The sequence below is a fragment of the Pleurodeles waltl genome, chromosome 6 (genome assembly GCF_031143425.1).
Source record: "Pleurodeles waltl isolate 20211129_DDA chromosome 6, aPleWal1.hap1.20221129, whole genome shotgun sequence".
NCBI classification, from domain to species: Eukaryota; Metazoa; Chordata; class Amphibia; order Caudata; family Salamandridae; genus Pleurodeles; species Pleurodeles waltl.
The window spans coordinates 1,379,055,707-1,379,075,359 of NC_090445.1; the positions used below are offsets into that span (position 1 = coordinate 1,379,055,707).

The window sequence follows — 19,653 nt, forward strand, 5'->3', positions numbered from 1 at the left end:
TGGTGTGCACATTATCAAGAGAGGAAAGAGGACCCCACTAACTGAGTGATTGAACCTGAGATCGCTCTACCCAGACATTTCTGAAAACTTGACACCTAGGGGAATTCAGAATGGGATGGCTTGTGGGGCTCTCACCAGGTTCTGTTACCCAGAATCCTTTACAAACCTCAAAATTTGGCAAAAAAACTATTTTTCCTCACATTTCGGTGACATAAAGTTCTGGAATAGGAGAGGAGCCACAAATTTCCTTCCACCCAGCATTCCCCAAGTCTCCCAACAAAAATGGTACCTCACTTGTGTGGGTAGGCCTAGTGACCGTGTCAGGAATGGATCACACAATGGTCAATGTTAGTCCTTACATGAGTGCAAATGTTGACCCTGGGGTGATCCATTCCTGACGCAGGCACTAGGTACAGACACTCAAATGGGGTAGCATTTTTATCAGGACAGGTGGGGAAACACTGGGTGGAGGAATTTTGTGGATCCAGCAAATTTCTGTAGTGTGTGTGACAGAAATGCAAGAAAAAATAGAGTTTTATTCAACATTTCACCTTTGCAGGGTATTCTGGGTAAGAAAACGTTGGGGAATCCACACAAGCCACACCTCTGCGGATCCCCTTGGTGTCTAGTTTCCAGAAATGTCTGTGTTTGGTAGGTTTCCCTATATGGTCGCCGAGCCCGGGACCAAAAACACAGGTGCCTGCCTTACAAAACCAGATTATTTTGTAATAGATAATTTTGATGTCTCCACAGTACGATTTGGGTGGTGGAATTTGGGGCTGAACTAAATTGGAGAGCTCCCAAGAGAGCACTCTCTCTGTGCTTGCCACCACCGCACCTGCTCTCTGGGTTGGGCTAACCCGCTATTGTCCCGCTGCACAGGCTGTGCTTGCGAAGGGACAGCAGGACTGAGTTCATCACCTCCCGCAGAATCACTTGGAGAGGAGTTGTCAGAAAAATCACTCAGAGTCTGCCCCATTGTCCTGTCTCTCAGATGCTGTCTCAGTATCTGCTGTCTCAGTCTCTGATCCTACGTCAGAGCTGTCATATATAACCTGAGTTAGGGCTTGAGCAGCAGTCATCGTTCCCCCACCCCCCAACCCCCAAAGGGAATTCCCTGGTGTCTAGTGGGGCCAGGAAACCGTTTCAAGAAGGCCTCATTTGAAAGGGGAGAATCTCTCCTTTCAAACAAGGCCTTGCCGAACGGTGGGGAGGCCCATTTGGGCATGTATTCCCCACAGGAGCAGGAAACGGCCTTACTTGTTGCTTCCTGCTCCGGTAGGGAAAACAAGTGTGATGGCCAGTGGCCGACACCCGCACCAGAGGGGTTAACTGACACGCTCTGGTTTTTGCCTTCAGTGGGGATAACACTGGAAATATCATACTGTGGTTTCACAGCTTCACCGGACATAATCACATTTAAGCAGTCTCCTTGTCCAACCTAATTTCCATAATCATCTGTTGATTCTTTTTATTAGGAGCCTCGTTTTCTTTTTTGTGATTTCACATTGTCCACTTGCTTCAAGTCGCCCACTAACTTTGACATCATCTCTGGAAGCGTAGATAACTTGTCAAGAACTGGGGAACAGTTGCAACCCAGGTCAGGCCCTTGTGTGTCAGCCTGTGCCCTTTTTATCAAGTCGTTTAGATTTGAGATATTTTCATCAATTCTTGCCACATACATTGCTAGGGTGTTCAGGAGGATGATCTGTATGTCCATTTTGTTGGCTTGGAAATGTATTGCTTCCACAGTGCTCGGCAGGATTCCAAGCACTGTAACCCAGAGTGTCTCTGGGGACCTTTTGGTGTTCCTCATTTCCAGTTGTAATGGGTCAAGAATTTTTAGGTGCTTTGTTGCCATACAAAGCCAATATGTTCTCCCATTCCTTTGAGTGGAGATGTGAAAGAACTTTCGCAAGAACTTGTAAATCCTCTGCGGTGTGGGCTGATTGGTTTGATCAATTTTCCTGTGCTTTTTTGCATCTTTTGTGGCCTGTTTCCTCGAATGGTGATAGTGCTCTCTTAGATTCCCTGAGTGTAGTTGGACTGGAGCCACCAGGATCTGTTTTGTAGGGTGAGGGAGCCACTGGCCCGGAAGGGAACTGCTTTTTTTCCCCCTCTTCCTCTATATGAGTTTTAAGAAGAGACAAATCTCCTCCTCCCAGTGACAAACTAAACGAAGGCTGTGTTGGGTCTCCCACTGCCATAGATTTAAGAATGGTCTCCCTGACTGTTGTCTCAGGCCTCTCTAATTTCTCTTGATGCAAGGGGCTGAGGAGGATGCTTCTCATCCCTGCCCGGTTATTTGTGCGTAGGCGATTAGGGCCCTCTTTTGCTCTGATGAGCCATCTCTGTGTATTATCTGTTGTTTGATCGCACTACTTTTATGAATATTGCACCATGAGTCAGAAAAGTGTGGCCACGTTAGCTTACAGTTGATCATGTAGAGATTAATATTTCACAAACAAAATTCCTGCTTTACCTGTATTCCTTCAGTTCCAAAACACATCAACAGATAATCACCGAACATATATTTTATCAAAAATATTTCTTTCTTAATTAGTTCTTGCCAATATAAAATATGTTCATTTGTTGTAGCATTTTCATTTCAAAAGTCAGGTCAACAATACATATCATACTTTATATTTTTATTGCACAATTTAAGGTACAAAATTCAGTCCATTAGTCACAACCCAAAAACAAACTTAAAAACCCAACAAGCATACAGTTCAGACAGCCTGATGCACACTCATACCCAACCATTCCTTCAATACCAAAAAGAGGAGATTGTTATTTATATCTTTTACAGTTGTTTGATAATGGTTTAGGGACTAGGAAAATGGTTGACACGTTTCGGTGGTAATAGTTTGATCGTCCCTCCTTTAGACCCACAAAGGTAAAAACCTTTGTTCTTTTTGTTTTGGGATTATGGTTAGCTAGCTTATGTCTTAGCCCCAACTGCTATCTGGTACCATTCAAACTGTAAGTTACACAGATTGTGTGAAGTAAATTGTTCTAAAATAGTGGCTTCATTTAAGGACTTTTATTAGATATGTCCAGATATAACTTTAGACTTCCTTAAGGTGGATATTTTCATTTACAGTAAGTAGTTTAGTACAAATGCGGAGTTGATTATAATTACAACTGCAGATTTATGTTTGTAAGTCTCCGCTTATCTCCTGCATTTTCCCTCCATGGCCATGACCATCCAAATCACTGTGAAATGCCAAAGACCGATTGAACTCATCCTTTCATCGTTTCACAGTTGTTGATATGAATATTTATTACACACATTACTTCTTTCATGGGCGTAAAGAATACTATCATGTCTTTTATATCAAGAAGAAACATACTGACATTGACGTTTTGATTAAAGATGTCATTTTAGTAGATTTACTGACCTTTGGTTTGAAAGAACAATTTTCTTTGGTTTGTGATAACTGGAATCTCTGTGTACCATGGTTTGATATCCTAGTTCCTGATGCATTTTTATTTTAAATCTTTGGTCACTGTCGACCTTGGCTTATGATGTATTGTGGCTTGCAGTATCTTTGTTACTATGCCTCATTAAGTCGTAGATCATGTTGTTCTGTGGCTCCTTGTATTTTGGATCACTGTCATATGACTCATGATACCTGAGATCACAGCATTTTTATTTGCTAGAGGTTGATGTCCTGGTTGTGTGATCTTTCCCAACTTTCCGAAGATTCCTTCTCTGTTTCAGGACTGTTCTCTATCAAAGTCGAGGTTAGGTATTCTAATGACTTATTTCACAGAACCCTTTTAATCTTGACACCGAACTGGTTGTCAGCCTCTTCGCGACCAGTAATTCTCACATGCCCTCTGTCCTTCAGCAATCTTCCCCTTCCTTCAGATAATCTCCCCCTATTAATCTACACCTCATTCTCAACCCTCAGCAATGCCTTTTATGCCTAACATAGTAATAGTCTCTAAGCCAGTAATGTTCTTCATGTCCATAGTGCTTCTAAAGCGCAGTTAACCATGGGTTATCCACGTGCTTATGCACATCACTCAGGGACTATTTTAATAGTACGCCATCTGCTTCTATCAGTTGCCCTCTGCCTGTTATGACCTGATTTCACTAATCAATCTCTCATATTCATCCATTATCCCACCACTCCTCAAATCGGCTTCAATAATTCTTATTGCCATGAGAAAAAAGTTCTAAGGATCAACCTGGACATGTTTGAGGTGGCTTTGGCTTGGGAGGGTAGGCTAGAGTAGGACTGGGCTTTTAGTATATCTCACCCAACAAGTCTGTCAATAGAACATTGCATTTCTATACCTGTTCCTTTGGTGTTACACTGATTTACTTACTAATTTCCACATGTAGCCCTACCTTGTGCATCCTTCTCTTGACCCGTTACGCTATTTCTACCCCTTTCAAATATTGTCTATTCTATGAAAATGCTCTCCAACTTCCCCATATAGTTTCAAATGTTTTGGGACATCCACTTCCTGTGTAGACTGCGCTTTCACGAGCCAGGCACCAATCCACTTTCCAGGTTCACTCCTTATGCTATGGGATAGTTGCATTTCTCTATCAAAGTGCTACATTCCGCTTCACAACTATTAGTCTGAAAGTTAAGAAATATTTTCTGGTAGTGATTAACAGTTAGGTCCCTCCCATATCCCTAGCAGGATTGTGGGTGAGTCTAGCATTAGAGGCTCGCCAACGGCCTCATCAACTACTTTCAGTACTTTAGCACAGTGTGCATTCACCACTGGGCATTTCCAGAGTTTGTATATGAATGTATTTGTTAGACTACATCTCCACAAACCTATCCTCTTTGGAGTACAATTAAAATGTTTTAGTTGTAGCCGAGATGTACATATTTTATGTAATGATTTTATTTGAACCAGGCAGAATCCCTGTCCTTCTCCCTCCAAATCTGAAGACAGCCTAAAGAAGGAAAGAGTAGATGCACTGTGTTGTAGCAGAGGTTCGAATTGATGAAGATGTACTGTCACATGATTGTAAATTTTTGTGTTTGAAGGCACTGTAACCTATTATGAACTATGCTAGTTTGTAACTTAGACTTAAATCCTTAATCAGAGCTCACGACTTGAATTTTTATCAGACACAGTGTCAAAATTTCAAATCCGGGAAAATCTGATATGATGAGGTCAACATAGGCCATATGTTCAGGAAAAGTACTTTGGTCTTACCCTAGTCCTGATCTTGTGATAATTGTGTACTTGCCCTACTTATCTGAGGAAACTGCAGAAAGTCTGTCTTCCTGTTGCAAATGCAACTCAGTGCATTATGTATGGTTGGAGAACTCTACCTTGAGACAAAATGAAGTGGCACTCTCTGAGACTGTAGGCCTGTTTTGCCTTTGTATTGATAACTATGAAATCTGCAGAAGCCACAAGCCAACTACCTGGGAGTGCTTAATAGTAATGGTCTAACTTCAGAATGCGTTGCCTTAAAGGACCTTGATGACCATATATATCTAAAAGTGCACAGGTATACCTAGACAACTTCTTTGATGACTCTGTCCTGTGTCTTCAGGTGTAGTTTTGATTTCAGAGAATGTTAAGTCTGTTTTATTCCTTGCACGTGTTCTGTTCTACATTGTAAATTCAGTACAAAGATGTTTAATTTTAAGTAAGTGTCTATTTGTGGCCATTCTTAAAATGTAAGCCACTGCACTCTACTATGGTTCACTCCACCCCCAACTACTGCCTGTCGAAATTTGCTTTACTTTTAACTACTGCTACCAAAAGTGAGGAAATACAACACAGGATTACTGCCTTACATCATTGATTAGTAGCTGCATGTACAGGTTTGCCACATGGATGGAGTGGCAACAGCTTTGCAGGTTCCTAATTTTCCGTAGTCGCTATGGATTACTTAAGGTCTTAACCATTCCCCCTGATCCCAGTAATCATCTCCATTACCTGTGATTCCTGTATTGATCCTTATACTGTAATAAATCACCGCACACCAATCCTCATGCTTCTGTTGTACAGCCTCCTACACCCAGCCTTTCTACACATGCTTTTCAAGCCTCCCCCCCTCCGGTAATCCAAACAGTTCTTTTTGTGTCCTTTTCCACTGCTTACCCTGCCCATGGCAGTTTATCTCCTTCTTTGCTGGAAGTGTTTGCTTCTGTGTCGGTCAGGCGTGTTCCGGTACCCTGGAAGTTCCCGACAATGTCAGCTTAAGGTTGCTGTTTGGCAAGCTCGGCAAGCCTTAGCTCTTACACAATGAATGTAAGTTTTAAGGTTCCTCTTTCTACACTTACTTTTAAACTAGCTTCAGGGGTCTGGGGAGATTGGAGAGCCAGTCTTCAAAGAGAAGTCAGTGCTGAGCTCTTCTCTCTCTGGATCTTAAATAGGCTTAAGTGCTTTTGTTCATCAAAAAAAATTCATCCTTTTTCTTTGTTTATTTTAGTATGTCTCAGCCTGCCAGAAAAACTGAGAGAGGAAAGTCGTCCAATTTAAAGAAGGCGCAAAAGCCAGAAGCTCTGCAGCAGCTTTCGAGTGTCAACTGATGGATCCTGGTGAGCTAAACCTGTTCAATTCCTGACCTCTAAGAAAGTATTCTTACAGATGTTGGAGATTAAATTTACTACTGGAGACATCAATAGGTAGGCAGGTAGAAAACAAGTTTAAGATCGTTGTCCATAAAACATTCTAAGACAATAAAAGCATTCAATAGGTATTTGAAATCATTAACATACAGAATTGATATTCTAGATGGGATACGCTTTCTTCTTTATGATGGGTAAAAGAGAAAACTACACCAGTGAACGAATTTTGTTTGGCACTGGACATCAAAGTAATACACTTTTTAAAGAGTGAACGGTATACTGCTAATTTTGAAAGACCTAGTTCCTTTCCAATCACTGAGCGTTGCAGATTTCATAAAGTGCTGTAAAGGTGTTTTATCATCAAGCAGCTAGCAGGGAAATGTAAAACTAAAAATGGTTACATAGTAGAAAGGGATACAGATGATGCTAAGGGCAATGGAAGAAAGAAGTGTTCCCATGGAAAAGCAGCTCAGTATTCTCCATGGTCTGCGTATCATAACATTAATTTATTAGCCATTAATTGGCTATTTGCTCTGTTTGGCCATTTTTCTCGGGGTCTAATGTACCAATGTTTTTTTGGTTTTTTTTATTTAAAAGAAAATTCCTTAATTTTAACTAAAACTGAGTTACATGAATTGTTTGACCTGCAGCGTGTACCCAAGATGCCTATGCATCTTCCTTGTTCACTCCACCTTAGCACCCTTTGCTAAACAGTAGACCAGATTCGGAGCGAAATGTCCTAAAAACATCCGCACAGATCACTTACAAATATGTGATTGTGAATTGCATACGAGTTTAACTCCTCCCCTGACTTGGGCATAGATAAACTAAAAGCTTGGCAAAGAGAATGAGGGTAAATATTTTAAAAAATATATTAAAATAACCTGCTGCTGTTGTCAGTCAGTGTCTTGAGTCCTACGTGCTTGACTTCTGAGTATCTATTAGAAATGCTGCTGAGCTCCTCGGATGAAAATTACACAAAAGAGTGATGGATTGGATTCTTGAATTAACCTCAGCCACTGGTAATCATTCAGGCCTGCATCCCAGTCTATTGTTATTTTACACACTATGCCACCTCAATTTGGACCCAGCCATTTGTAAATCAGTTTTGGCTTGTTTCCCGTAGCTTAGTGTGCACAGGACCCTCGTGTGGGAATACCCGTCTCACTTAAGATGAGGCACATAAGTACTCAAAGAAAAAAAAGGGGAATTGGTACGCCCCACGTGGGTCCTGTGCATGCTTTGTGACTGGAATTAAGCTAACTGGGGGAAAGCTGTCCTGAGTTGCTTGTGTTCCGATTCAGGGAGTACCTTGCTTGAAAGTTCGGGTTGGACTTGTTCCCAAGGAAGCCGGGAATAAATCTGGTTTGCATTTGTCTGGGTCCAACTGAGATGGCATAGTGTGCAAAGTAATGATGGACTGGGATGCACCCCGAGTAACTACCAGTGGCTTAGATTAATTTGAGCATTCCATACATCACCTTTGTATACTTTAGTGAGCTCCTCAAATGAACAGTCTTTTTGTTTTATTTGTATGCAATTAAGTTTACCAACAAAATATTGTCTCTTTCACAGCTGATGTTTTTATTGGAGCTAATAACATGAATGCATATAGACATTGGACTTACTCATCCGTGCAAAGGGCCAAGTGTGAGGAATTGTTAAAAAAAAAAAACTCTACTTATTCTACTTGGCAGTCAAATAAACCTGCTCGCCTTATCTGTTTACTAAATCAATTAGATGAACAAGACAAAAGTGTTAATGTGGTATTGGACTGTACAAACTACAAAACGTTAGACATCGGAGCACTTTATGTATTGAAGATTCCATTCTGGAGAATAGTTTCATCACAGAATGTACATTTAGGAATCAGAAATTACGAACTTGTGCAGTGTACATTTCATTAATAAATCGCTATTACATATTTACATGTCATTCGTATTTTTGAAACAGTATTTATAAAGAATATAAAATGCAGTTACACATCAACCAGAACTAAGCTATTATCTACAAAGCACATGAGATCCAGGCAGGAGTTGGAAGTTGATATGAATGTTATTCGTGTTAAGTCAAAGGTAAAATGTCCTGGACACGGAGGCATGATTTTTCTAGCTATTTCAGGAGCTGAACCATTTTTTAGTGAGATGGTTCTGGAAATATCATTCTCATTTAGATTAGAGCATCATTTCTCAAGGTGTTAACTTTTCGCTTGGCTGAATCGGACACTGTGGCACTGCAGCACATAACAGCAGTATTAGACACCCCTGTAATAAACCACCTATGGCACATTGGGATTCTAGGGGCATATTTACACCTGTGCAGCAGAAGTCTTACCAGATTGAACGAAAGCAATAGTAGAAGCATGATTCCTGTGTGTGTATCCTATTGCCCTTTGGAACATGTGTAAAAATCACAGCACCTGAATCCTTGCAATGCCAGAGAATGCAGACAGAGTATGTCAAAGACAGTGTGCAGCAGCTTAAAAGGGAGACCATCATGAGACTTGATTGAGGCACTGGTGTAGGAGGCTGGACTGGCTTGTATTGAGTACCAAGGGGTACTTACACCTTGCACCAGGCCCAGGTATCCCTTATTAGTGTATAGGGTGTCTAGCAGCTTAGGCTGATAGATAATGGTAGCTTAGCAGAGCAGCTTAGGCTGAACTAGGAGACGAGTGAAGCTCCTACAGTACCACTAGTGTCATATGTACAATATCATAAGAAAACACAATACACAGATATACTAAAAATAAAGGTACTTTATTTTTATGACAATATGCCAAAAGTATCTCAGTGAGTACCCTCAGTATGAGGATAGCAAATATACACAAGATATATGTACACAATACCAAAAGTATGCAGTATAGTATTAGAAAACAGTGCAAACAATGTATAGTTACAATAGGATGCAATGGGGACACATAGGGATAGGGGCAACACAAACTATATACTCCAAAAGTGGAATGCGAACCACGAATGGACCCCAAACCTATGTGACCTTGTAGAGGGTCGCTGGGACTGTAAGAAAACAGTTAGGGTTAGAAAAATAGCACACCCCAAGACCCTGAAAAGTGAGTGCAAAGTGCACTAAAGTTCTCCAAAGGACATAGAAGTCGTGATAGGGGAATTCTGCAGGAAAGACACAAACCAGCAATGCAACAACGATGGATTTCCAGTCGAGGGTACCTGTGGGATAAGGGGACCAAGTCCAAAAGTCACAAGCAAGTCGGAGATGGGCAGATGCCCAGGAAATGCCAGCTGTGGATGCAAAGAAGCTGCTACTGGACAGTAGAAGCTGAAGGTTCTGCAGGAACAACAAGGGCTACGAACTTCCCCTTTGGAGGACGGATCCCTCACTCCGTGGAGAGTCGTGCAGAAGTGTTTTCCTGAAGAAAGACCGCAAACAAGCCTTGCTAGCTGCAAGTCGTGCGGTTAGGGTTTTTGGATGCTGCTGTGGCCCAGGCGGGACCAGGATGTCGCCAATTGCGTCTGGGGACAGAGGGGGTGTCGAGCAAGACAAGGAGCCCTCTCAGAAGCAGGCAGCACCCGCAGAAGTGCCGGAACAGGCACTACGAAGTGGAGTGAAACGGTGCTCACCCGAAGTTGCACAAAGGAGTCCCACGCCGCCGGAGGACAACTTAGGAGGTCATGCAATGCAGGTTCGAGTGCCGTGGACCCAGGCTGGACTGTGCACAAAGGATTTCCGCCGGAAGTGCACAGAGGCCGGAGTAGCTGCAAAAGTCGCGGTTCCCAGCAATGCAGTCTGGCGTGGGGAGGCAAGGACTTACCTCCACCAAACTTGGACTGAAGAGTCACTGGACTGTGGGAGTCACTTGGACAGTGTTGCTGGATTCAAGGGACCTCGCTCGTCGTGCTGAGAGGAGACCCAGGGTACCGGTGATGCAGTTCTTTGGTGCCTGCGGTTGCAGGGGGACGATTCCGTCGACCCACTGGAGATTTCTTCGGAGCTTCTAGTGTAGAGAGGAGGCAGACTACCCCCACAGCATGCACCACCAGGAAAGCAGTCGAGAAGGCGGCAGGATCAGCGTTACAGAGTTGCAGTAGTCGTCTTTGCTACTTTGTTGCAGTTTTGCAGGCTTCCAGCGCGGTCAGCAGTCGATTCCTTGGCAGAAGGTGAAGAGAGAGATGCAGAGGAACTCGGATGAGCTCTTGCATTCGTTATCTAAGGAAATCCCCAAAGCAGAGACCCTAAATAGCCAGAAAAGAGGGTTTGGCTACTTAGGAGAGAAGATAGGCTAGCAACACCTGAAGGAGCCTATCAGAAGGAGTCTCTGACGTCACCTGCTGGCCCTGGCCACTCAGAGCAGTCCAGTGTGCCAGCAGCACCTCTGTTTCCAAGATGGCAGAGGTCTGGAGCACACTGGAGGAGCTCTGGGCACCTCCCAGGGGAGGTGCAGGTCAGGGGAGTGGTCACTCCCCTTTCCTTTGTCCAGTTTCGCGCCAGAGCAGGGCTGAGGGGTCCCTGAACCGGTGTAGACAGGCTTATGCAGAAATGGGCACCATCTGTTCCCATGAAAGCATTTCCAGAGGCTGGGGGAGGCTACTCCTCCCCAGGCCTAACACCATTTTCCAAAGGGAGAGGGTGTAACACCCTCTCTCTGAGGAAGTCCTTTGTTCTGCCTTCCTGGGCCAAGCCTGGCTGGACCCCAGGAGGGCAGAAACCTGTCTGAGGGGTTGGCAGCAGCAGCAGCTGCAGTGAAACCCCGGGAAAGGCAGTTTGGCAGTACCCAGGTCTGAGCTACAGACCTGTGGGATCATTGGATTGTGCCAACTATGCCAGGATGGCATAGAGGGGGCAATTCCATGATCATAGACATGTTACATGGCCATATTCGGAGTTACCATTGTGAAGCTACATATAGGTAGTGACCTATGTGTAGTGCACGCGTGTAATGGTGTCCCTGCACTCACAAAGTCCGGGGAATTGGCCCTGACCAATGTGGGGGCACCTTGGCTAGTGCCAGGGTGCCCACACACTAAGTAACTTAGCTCCCAACCTTTACCAGGTAAAGGTTAGACATATAGGTGACTTATAAGTTACTTAAGTGCAGTGTAAAATGGCTGTGAAATAACGTGGACGTTATTTCACTCAGGCTGCAGTGGCAGGCCTGTGTAAGAATTGTCAGAGCTCCCTATGGGTGGCAAAAGAAATGCTGCAGCCCATAGGGATCTCCTGGAACCCCAATACCCTGGGTACCTTGGTACCATATACTAGGGAATTATAAGGGTGTTCCAGTATGCCAATGTAAATTGGTAAAATTGGTCACTAGCCTGTTAGTGACAATTTGAAAGAAATGAGAGAGCATAACCACTGAGGTTCTGATTAGCAGAGCCTCAGTGAGACAGTTAGTCATAACACAGGTAACACATACAGGCACACTTATGAGCACTGGGGCCCTGGCTGGCAGGGTCCCAGTGACACATACAACTAAAACAACATATATACAGTGAAAAATGGGGGTAACATGCCAGGCAAGATGGTACTTTCCTACAACTGGGTGTTGGGTCATGAGGTTCTTTAATAGGCCCAAGAACCAATTTCAGTCACAGATGTTCCTAAAAGACTGTCCAAGACTTTTATTGGTGACAGGAGACTGAGAGTCCATGAGGTCTTAAATAGAGATAAGGGTCGAATTGCCCTACCTCAGTATGGAACTTATACAAGAACAATTTGTGTACTGAACTGCACATCTAAAATAACTAAACTATGTTAGCAGATGGTATTGGCGCCAAGGAAATAGAGTTGCTTTTTATATGGATGTTAATTTCGGCAGGTTCCTGATGCTCTAAGGTACAAGCTGCAGGAACTTGGGCCTGTGAAGGGAAGATTTTTATGTGTATGCTGTACCTGTGATTGAAACTTGATTGTTACCATTGGACGGTGGAAGACTTAGGGGGTCATTCTGACCCTGGCGGTAAAATCCGCCAGGGCCAACGACCGCGGGAGCACCGCCAACAGGCTGGCGGTGCTCCCTTGGGCATTCTGACCGCGGCGGTACAGCCGCGGTCAGAAACGGAAAACCGGCAGTGTACCGCCGGTTTTCCGCTGCCCTGGGGAATCCTCCATGGCGGCGCAGCTTGCTGCGCCGCCATGGGGATTCCGACCCCCATACCGCCATCCTGTTCCTGGCGGTTTTGGCCGCCAGGAAGAGAATGGCGGTATGGGGTGTCGTGGGGCCCCTGGGGGCCCCTGCAGTGCCCATGACAATGGCATGCCCCCGTAACAGGGCCCCACAAAGATTTTCAGTGTCTGCCATGCAGACACTGAAAATCGCGACGGGTGCAACTGCACCCGTCGCACCCCTTCCACTCCACAGGCTCCATTCGGAGCCGGCATCCTCATGGAAGGGTGTTTCCCGCAGGGCTGGCGGGCGGCCTTCTGGCGGTCGCCCGCCAGCCCAGCGGGAAACCCAGAATACCCGCAGCGGTCTATTGACCGCGCAGCGGTATTCTGGCAGGCCCAGCCAGGCCGGCGGCTATCGCCGCCGGCCGGGGTCAGAATGACCCCCTTTGTCTTCTGAATTGAATTTAGCACAAATGTCACCTCGGGGAGAGCTGTGGTATTAGGCTTTATGGACTTTCTCTCTTTTTTTGTGCTATATATTAATGGAACATGTTTACAGAGTTTGACAGTTTTCTCGAATAAATGTAGATTATACTGACAAACGTTAGATCAAGACATGTAGAAGTGGTTCTCTAAAATATAATTACAAACAGACCATGTGAGCTCTATTACAGGCAGTTGTGTTGATAAAAGAAAAACCTTGGCCATTATCTTTGAACATTATAAGGGAAAGGAGGAAATGGCAGTACATTTGAGTATTGATACTGAAAGAAATTTGATAATGATAATGTTAAGGCAACATTTTAGAAAATAGATTTTAGTCCTAAGTGCATTATTGGAGCACTAACCATGCCCACTCTATGCACAAAGGCCCAAATGTTAGTAAAAACAAATTATCATTTAAAAATTAAAGGATCTGAAGACGTCTCCACCTCTCTCTCACCCTTTTTAAGAAAGCACTTGTACCATTAGCTATAATTCTAACAGTGTGAAGTTTATAAAGGCTTCGGTGAGAATAATCACACATTATTATTATGTGGCACTTATATTCATATTTAGTTGTCTTTATTGTACCAAAAGCAACCCCTTTGAAACCAATACTTCCAACAAATATTGTGTGTGGATATGTTGAGAGAAAGTGGATTATTAATTGGGTGGGCGTTAGCCCACCACAAGTAATAAGGTCACTATTTTTTTTTGGTTCCAGTATTTTAAACTTGAGCTCAACCCGTGGGCCTTATTACAGAAGTTCCCTGGGGGCACAACAGGAGTTTGTGCCCACTTTGCACACCCCTGGAGCACTTTGGTATTACAGAAGGGGCTGCAGATGCGTGTGCATCTGCCACTGTAATATCTATAGCGCTGCTGCACATAAAGCACTATCATCAGTGGGCGTTCCCTAATTTGCACTGGGGCATGGCCCCATGCAAATGAAATCTTTGACTCTGCGCCCGTGCTGTATCATACACGTGGGAGCAGAGGCAAAGAAGCTGTTAGAGTGCCCCCTGAAGACAGCCCTCTGGAAGGAGGTAAAGGTGTCCCATGGACCCCCACCCCTGACATCCCCTTGCAGGCAGGATCAGTCACTCACTGCACCCGCCTGCAAAGGGATCTCTAATCCCCCTTAAAAGTGCAGGTGGGTTCCCACCTACACTGTGAAGCATGGAGAGGATTCAAAGCAGCGGCTCAGTTTTTCACAAGAATTTGTTTTTCTACAGCAACGCTAGTTCCTGGCTGCCCTGGGAGCAGCGCATTCACCCTAACACAGCACATTTGCTTTTAGAAGTACCAAAACAGTTAAAAAGTTTAAAGCACAATACAATGAAATCCCACTCTGACTTGTAAAAGCTGAGTATTCTGGTAAACAAAATAACAACAAAAGGGAAAACAAATTATTTTTTTAAAGTTTTAAATAATAATAACTCCTACCTTGGGCAACTGGTCGCTGGACAAGGGTAAAGTTTGAGGCCGACCTTGATGGAGCACGTTTTTGATATGTGGGTTGAATGTGTCTGTTAAAAAGTTATCATGATACGTCAGAAATTTCAGGGAGGGTAGAGTCTTTAGTGGGGCAAGGCTGCAGATCAGATCTGGAGACTGGCTTTTAACAGTGGGTTTATGAAGGACGAGGGCTCAGTTAAGCTGTCAGAGAAGGTGGGAAAAGTCCCAGATTTGTGCCCTGGAAGCTGTCAATGCCAATCGGTTACTGCTCAGGTTTTGGCTTGGTCATTTTTTGTTGCCTTCGAACTTGCACTCTGGCAGTCAGATTTCTTCGGGGGGCAAGGTTGTAGGCTGTAGCTGAGGAAGGTTGGAGGTCCTGCTATAGCAATGCCGATACCAGTTGACTTCCATCCCCCTGAATCAGATTTGCTGCTGCCGAGTAAAACATATCGGGAGCTGCGGTGAAGTGTGTTCCACAGGCAATACACCATCAGTGGATTGGCCGGCTGATCCTGTTCCATGACAGTATACTAGGCAAAAACTTAGCAAAACGTTTCTAAGTCTCAGCGTTTCTGGTTAGTCGTGAGGAGTATAATGATACCATTCAGGGGGTTCCAGACCTTCGGAATAACACTTGGAGGTCCAAGGCCACCCACATTGGCAGCGCTTCCTGTGTGCCGTACCGCAGACAATCCCACAGTGCCCCTCTCTACCTAAATCCAACCTGGCAAAACCTTTCTTCCCTTGTGAGGTGCTCCTGTTCACGTCCCAGAGGTTGTGGCCAGGAAAATGAGCAACCGCTTCTCTGTGGTCACTCATATGTGGTTCTGGGGGCAGCACCTCTCCCACAGGCATTGGTGCCTGTCTGACTAGGTTAGCAAATGAGGACACACTCGAAGGTTTTAACTAATCTAACTGTGACACAGTAGACCTCTTTGAGGTTAATGTATTTCCTGGACCCGGCCTAAATAGGCATCCTGTCACAGAAACAGAACACCTCCCTATACCCAAGGCCTTTGTTTCAGCTGTGGGAGCAAGATCATTCTTCATCAAAAAAGCTAATCAGCTCCTGCGTGACAGTTGGAAGCTCATGCAAATGGGATTCTAGAGGCTTTCTTTGTGCTGGTAATTTAGTGTGAATTTGACTTTCTGGACCACTCTACTGCACTATTCCACTCTACGACAGTGCACTCTATGCCACTCTACTCTGCATCTGTCCACTCTATGCCAATCCACTGTAGTTAGTCTACTCTGCACCACGGCACTCTGATACTGCACTCTAGGCTACTGCACTGTACCCTTCACCACTCCACTCCATGCCACTTTGCTCTACTCTGAAACAATCTACTCTATGCCACTAAACTTTATACTTGTCCACTCTGCGCCACTCCACTCTGCACCACTGTACTCTATGCCACTCTACGCCACTTTAATCAAAACTAATGCACTCTATGCTACTGTACTCCATTCCATTGCACTCTACGCAACTCTATTCTACTGTGCAGGACTGTACTCTACACCACTGCCCTCTACGTAGCTCTACTGTGTACCACTCTGTGCCAGTACCCTCTAACTCTCTACTCTGCACCACTCAACTCTATTCCACTCAACACCAGTGCACTCTGCTACTCTGCTCTGCATCACTTCACATTATGCCACTGCACTGTACGCCACTCTAATCTACTCTGCACCACTTCCCTGCACTTTGTGCCACTACAGTCTACGCTTCCCTACTCCACTCTGTGCCACTCTGCTCTTCACCATTCTACTCTGTGGTATTGTGCTCTACCCTGAACTGCTCCACTCTACCCTACATGACTGCACTCTGCTCCACTGCAATCTATGCTGCGCCACTCCACTCTGTGACACTTTACTCTTCACCACTCTAGGTCACTGCGCTCTATGCCAATTTACTCTACACCAGTGTACTCTACGCTACTTCACTATAGGCCACTCTACTCCACTCCACTCCACTCCACTCCACAACATTACACTACATGATACTTCACTCTGACACCCTGCTCTAATAAACTCTACTCCATACTTCACTCTGTGCCACTCTACAACACTCTACTCCAGTCTGACTCTACGCAACTCCCTCTACGCTACTCCATGCCACGTTACTCTACTCTATTCTGCGACACACTACTCAACTCCGTACCACTTAATGACACTCTGTGCCACTCAGTCCACTTCATGATATTCCTCCAACTCCAATAAAGTCTACTCCATTCTACGATACTCTAGTCTGTGACTCTACGCAACTCCCTCTACACCACTCCATGCCACTTTACTTCACTCTATTGTACTACCCTTCTTCACTCTGACAGTCCACTCTACAACAATCTACTTCATTCTACGCCACTCTACAACATTGTACTCCACTAAGCTCTCTACACCACTCCACTCTACACTTCTCTACTCTTCAACACTCTACTTCACTCTATGCCCTTCCACTACACAGCACTCTACTCCCTCCATGCCACTCCACACCACGCTACGCCCATGCTACATCACTCTGACACTCTATGCCATGCCACTAACCTTTAGCCATGCTGAACAATAGCTTTTCTGGTGTACAACATGTCTAAAATACATTAGCAAAGCAAGTAACTCTTGCATAGACGAGACCTATTGGCTTTGCCAGTGCTTGTTGTAATTTGACTCGAATCAGAAGCCTAGTGCCCGGTACTATCCTATGTACACCATCTTGTTTGTGATGCTCCACTTGCAGTTCAAAAAGGTTGAACTATCAACATTTCTAGTATTGTTTCTTGGCATTATCATTTCTTCAACTGTGGTCATTAACTCGTTATGGCTCTAGCATTCAAGGACCTCAGTTAAAATGGTAAATCTGTGCAGATCGCTGTTACAGGTAGAGGTGATGGTGGTGTAAGTGATGACCTATATCTCTTGTTTTCTTTTCCCCATTCGGGTGCTAAATGCTCCCTCAAATTATGGTACTACTGCTATGGGACTGAGTTGGTTCTAACCTGCCCATAAGTGAACTCACTTCCTTGCCTGTGCAAAACGTACTGCAGGGACCTATCACTTCTTATGTAAATGATCATAGTGCCTCCATTCTGGTAGTGGGCCTGGCAAACCCCTTTGCGTATCTACCCTATAAGAATCGGTAGCTGGCAACATGGAGCAGAATAACAAACACTGAGAAAAACCTTATTAAGCTGCCAACAACTCTTTTGGGGGTACATCTATGTGTCCTCGCCAGACATCGCTTTCTTTGCTCCATGGAATGGCTCTAGAAATGTAACAACCTTCTTTCCTGCGTAATTATGGTTTGAAGTACCGCCTCACTCCCTACCATTATAACTTCCAAATGTATCCTGTACCTACTCAAGGGTGGTAGCTCAAAGAGCTGTGAATTGACAACTCCTACAAACGAGCAGTTGTGAAGCCAGATTACAAAATGTGCAGAACTGCTCTCTAAAATTCCTTGCATTATTAACATTGTATCAGGGTGGTCCTCAGCAGCAGCTAGCTGTCTCGGCGTGGCACTCGGCACGCCTGTACGCCTTCAGTCTCTTTAGACACCACACTATCTGAGAGATGTCTGGTGAAAACAAGCACACCTCAGTTGTGGTTTCCATTTGATAGCCCTGTTTTCTCCTAGTAGTGGGATATCTACAGATCGAGTGACGCTCCTGCTGTGGTACCGATTTGGTGTCCACCTTCAAAAACGAGGGAATGCTTCGAACTCTGCTTACACAATGCTTTGGATGGCAGATTATTTGTTATTTTAGGTATCACAATGTCTCCATCCTTGTTGCCGGTTCAGAAATCTCCATCTTGTGTCATCCTGATGAAATTTACAAGGTCAATGCGGTCTGAACGTTGAAATCTGAGAAGCCTCTTTAAAGGCTCTGATGCACCAGGATAAAAATAACTGAGAATCAACCACAGCCCCAATAAGCTGGGGGTATAAGGGCAGGGGCACCAGCCTTGGATTGGTAAGGCGGGCAGTGGGGCACCGAGCGATGGGCTGGTACATGAGGGTCAAAAGTGCGCCCGTTTTTTGTGCAGTGGTCAATTTTTCAATCAATCAATCAAGCATCCATAGAGCGCTGCTAATCACCTGTGAGGGTCTCGAGGCGCTTTTGTGCAGTTTTGTACTGTGCTCCTTCACCAAAGGTCCATCTGGTGGCCTCAAGCCCGTTGAAGTATAAGGCTAGCTTAGACGCTTGCCCTAAAGGGAAGGAGCAGGGGTTACTGGGTCCTCCTAGGGGGGGAAATGAAACTGCTTGTGGTTGTTGTCCTTCCTCTACACTGCATATTGAGCACGGGTGGGGTGGGGTGGGGATGGCTGAGCAACCTCTCCAGTGACGAAAGCAGAGACCAGGTAGATCTTTGTCACCTCCTTTCCCTGCTGGGCCGGTTCATTAGTGGCCATCCCAGGCAGAGTGGCCAGACTGTGCCCATGGAAACCAGGTCGATATACATGAACCCACACGTAAGTGAGATCGGACATTATGTTACCTTTGTTTTATCCGTACTTCATGTTTAAAGGACACGAACACCAAGATTTGGCAGCAGCAGTACTAAGCAGGAGCACTAAAACAGACAATGAAACGGGTCCCTACAAGGCCCTATTTACACGCCCTTAACTTTACATTTCAAATCACTGATCTCTTGCTCGACATGCGAGAACCCTAAGAAATCGAGGTCACCGATGCAGAGCCTATCACATTTCAAACGTTTTATATGTATAGTAACCTTATTCATTTTATCTAGATGTAATTCTGTGGTTTCGTTTTTTAAGCAACCAGGTCCACTGGAGTTGTGTTTCTGCAGCCGCGGCATTTACCGCATAATTATTAATTTGCTGCACTTTTCACATCTTTTATCATCTCCTGCATAATTTGTAGGTTTTAATCAAAATAAATTGTCTTTAGCTCAAACAAATCAAAAGTTACTAAAAACGTTCTAACACGTGTTGCAGCTCAGTGGCAGGCCTTTTGCCCCACAGAGGCAGGTCATCTTTCACATGCTAATAGATGTATTAGGTGTTGACCTTGGGTCAAACAGAGTTTCCCTGTGCAAAAATGCAAAA

At 44.6% G+C, this 19,653-nt stretch overlaps 1 protein-coding gene and 1 long non-coding RNA gene across 5 annotated transcripts in view; one reads left to right on the forward strand and one right to left on the reverse strand.

Moving 5' to 3' along the window:
• Positions 1-19,653, reverse strand: part of LOC138300861 (uncharacterized) — a 223,784-nt gene that overhangs the window by 193,628 nt on the left and 10,503 nt on the right. The window lies entirely within an intron of this gene.
• ATP13A2 (ATPase cation transporting 13A2) overlaps positions 1-19,653 on the forward strand; it is a 671,851-nt gene that overhangs the window by 65,275 nt on the left and 586,923 nt on the right. For all 4 annotated transcript variants that reach the window (XM_069240690.1, XM_069240693.1, XM_069240692.1 and 1 more), the window contains one exon: positions 6,422-6,530. In XM_069240690.1, coding sequence (XP_069096791.1) covers positions 6,521-6,530 — 10 coding nt within the window. In that variant the 5' untranslated portion in view covers positions 6,422-6,520. The remainder of the gene's footprint in view (positions 1-6,421; positions 6,531-19,653) is intronic.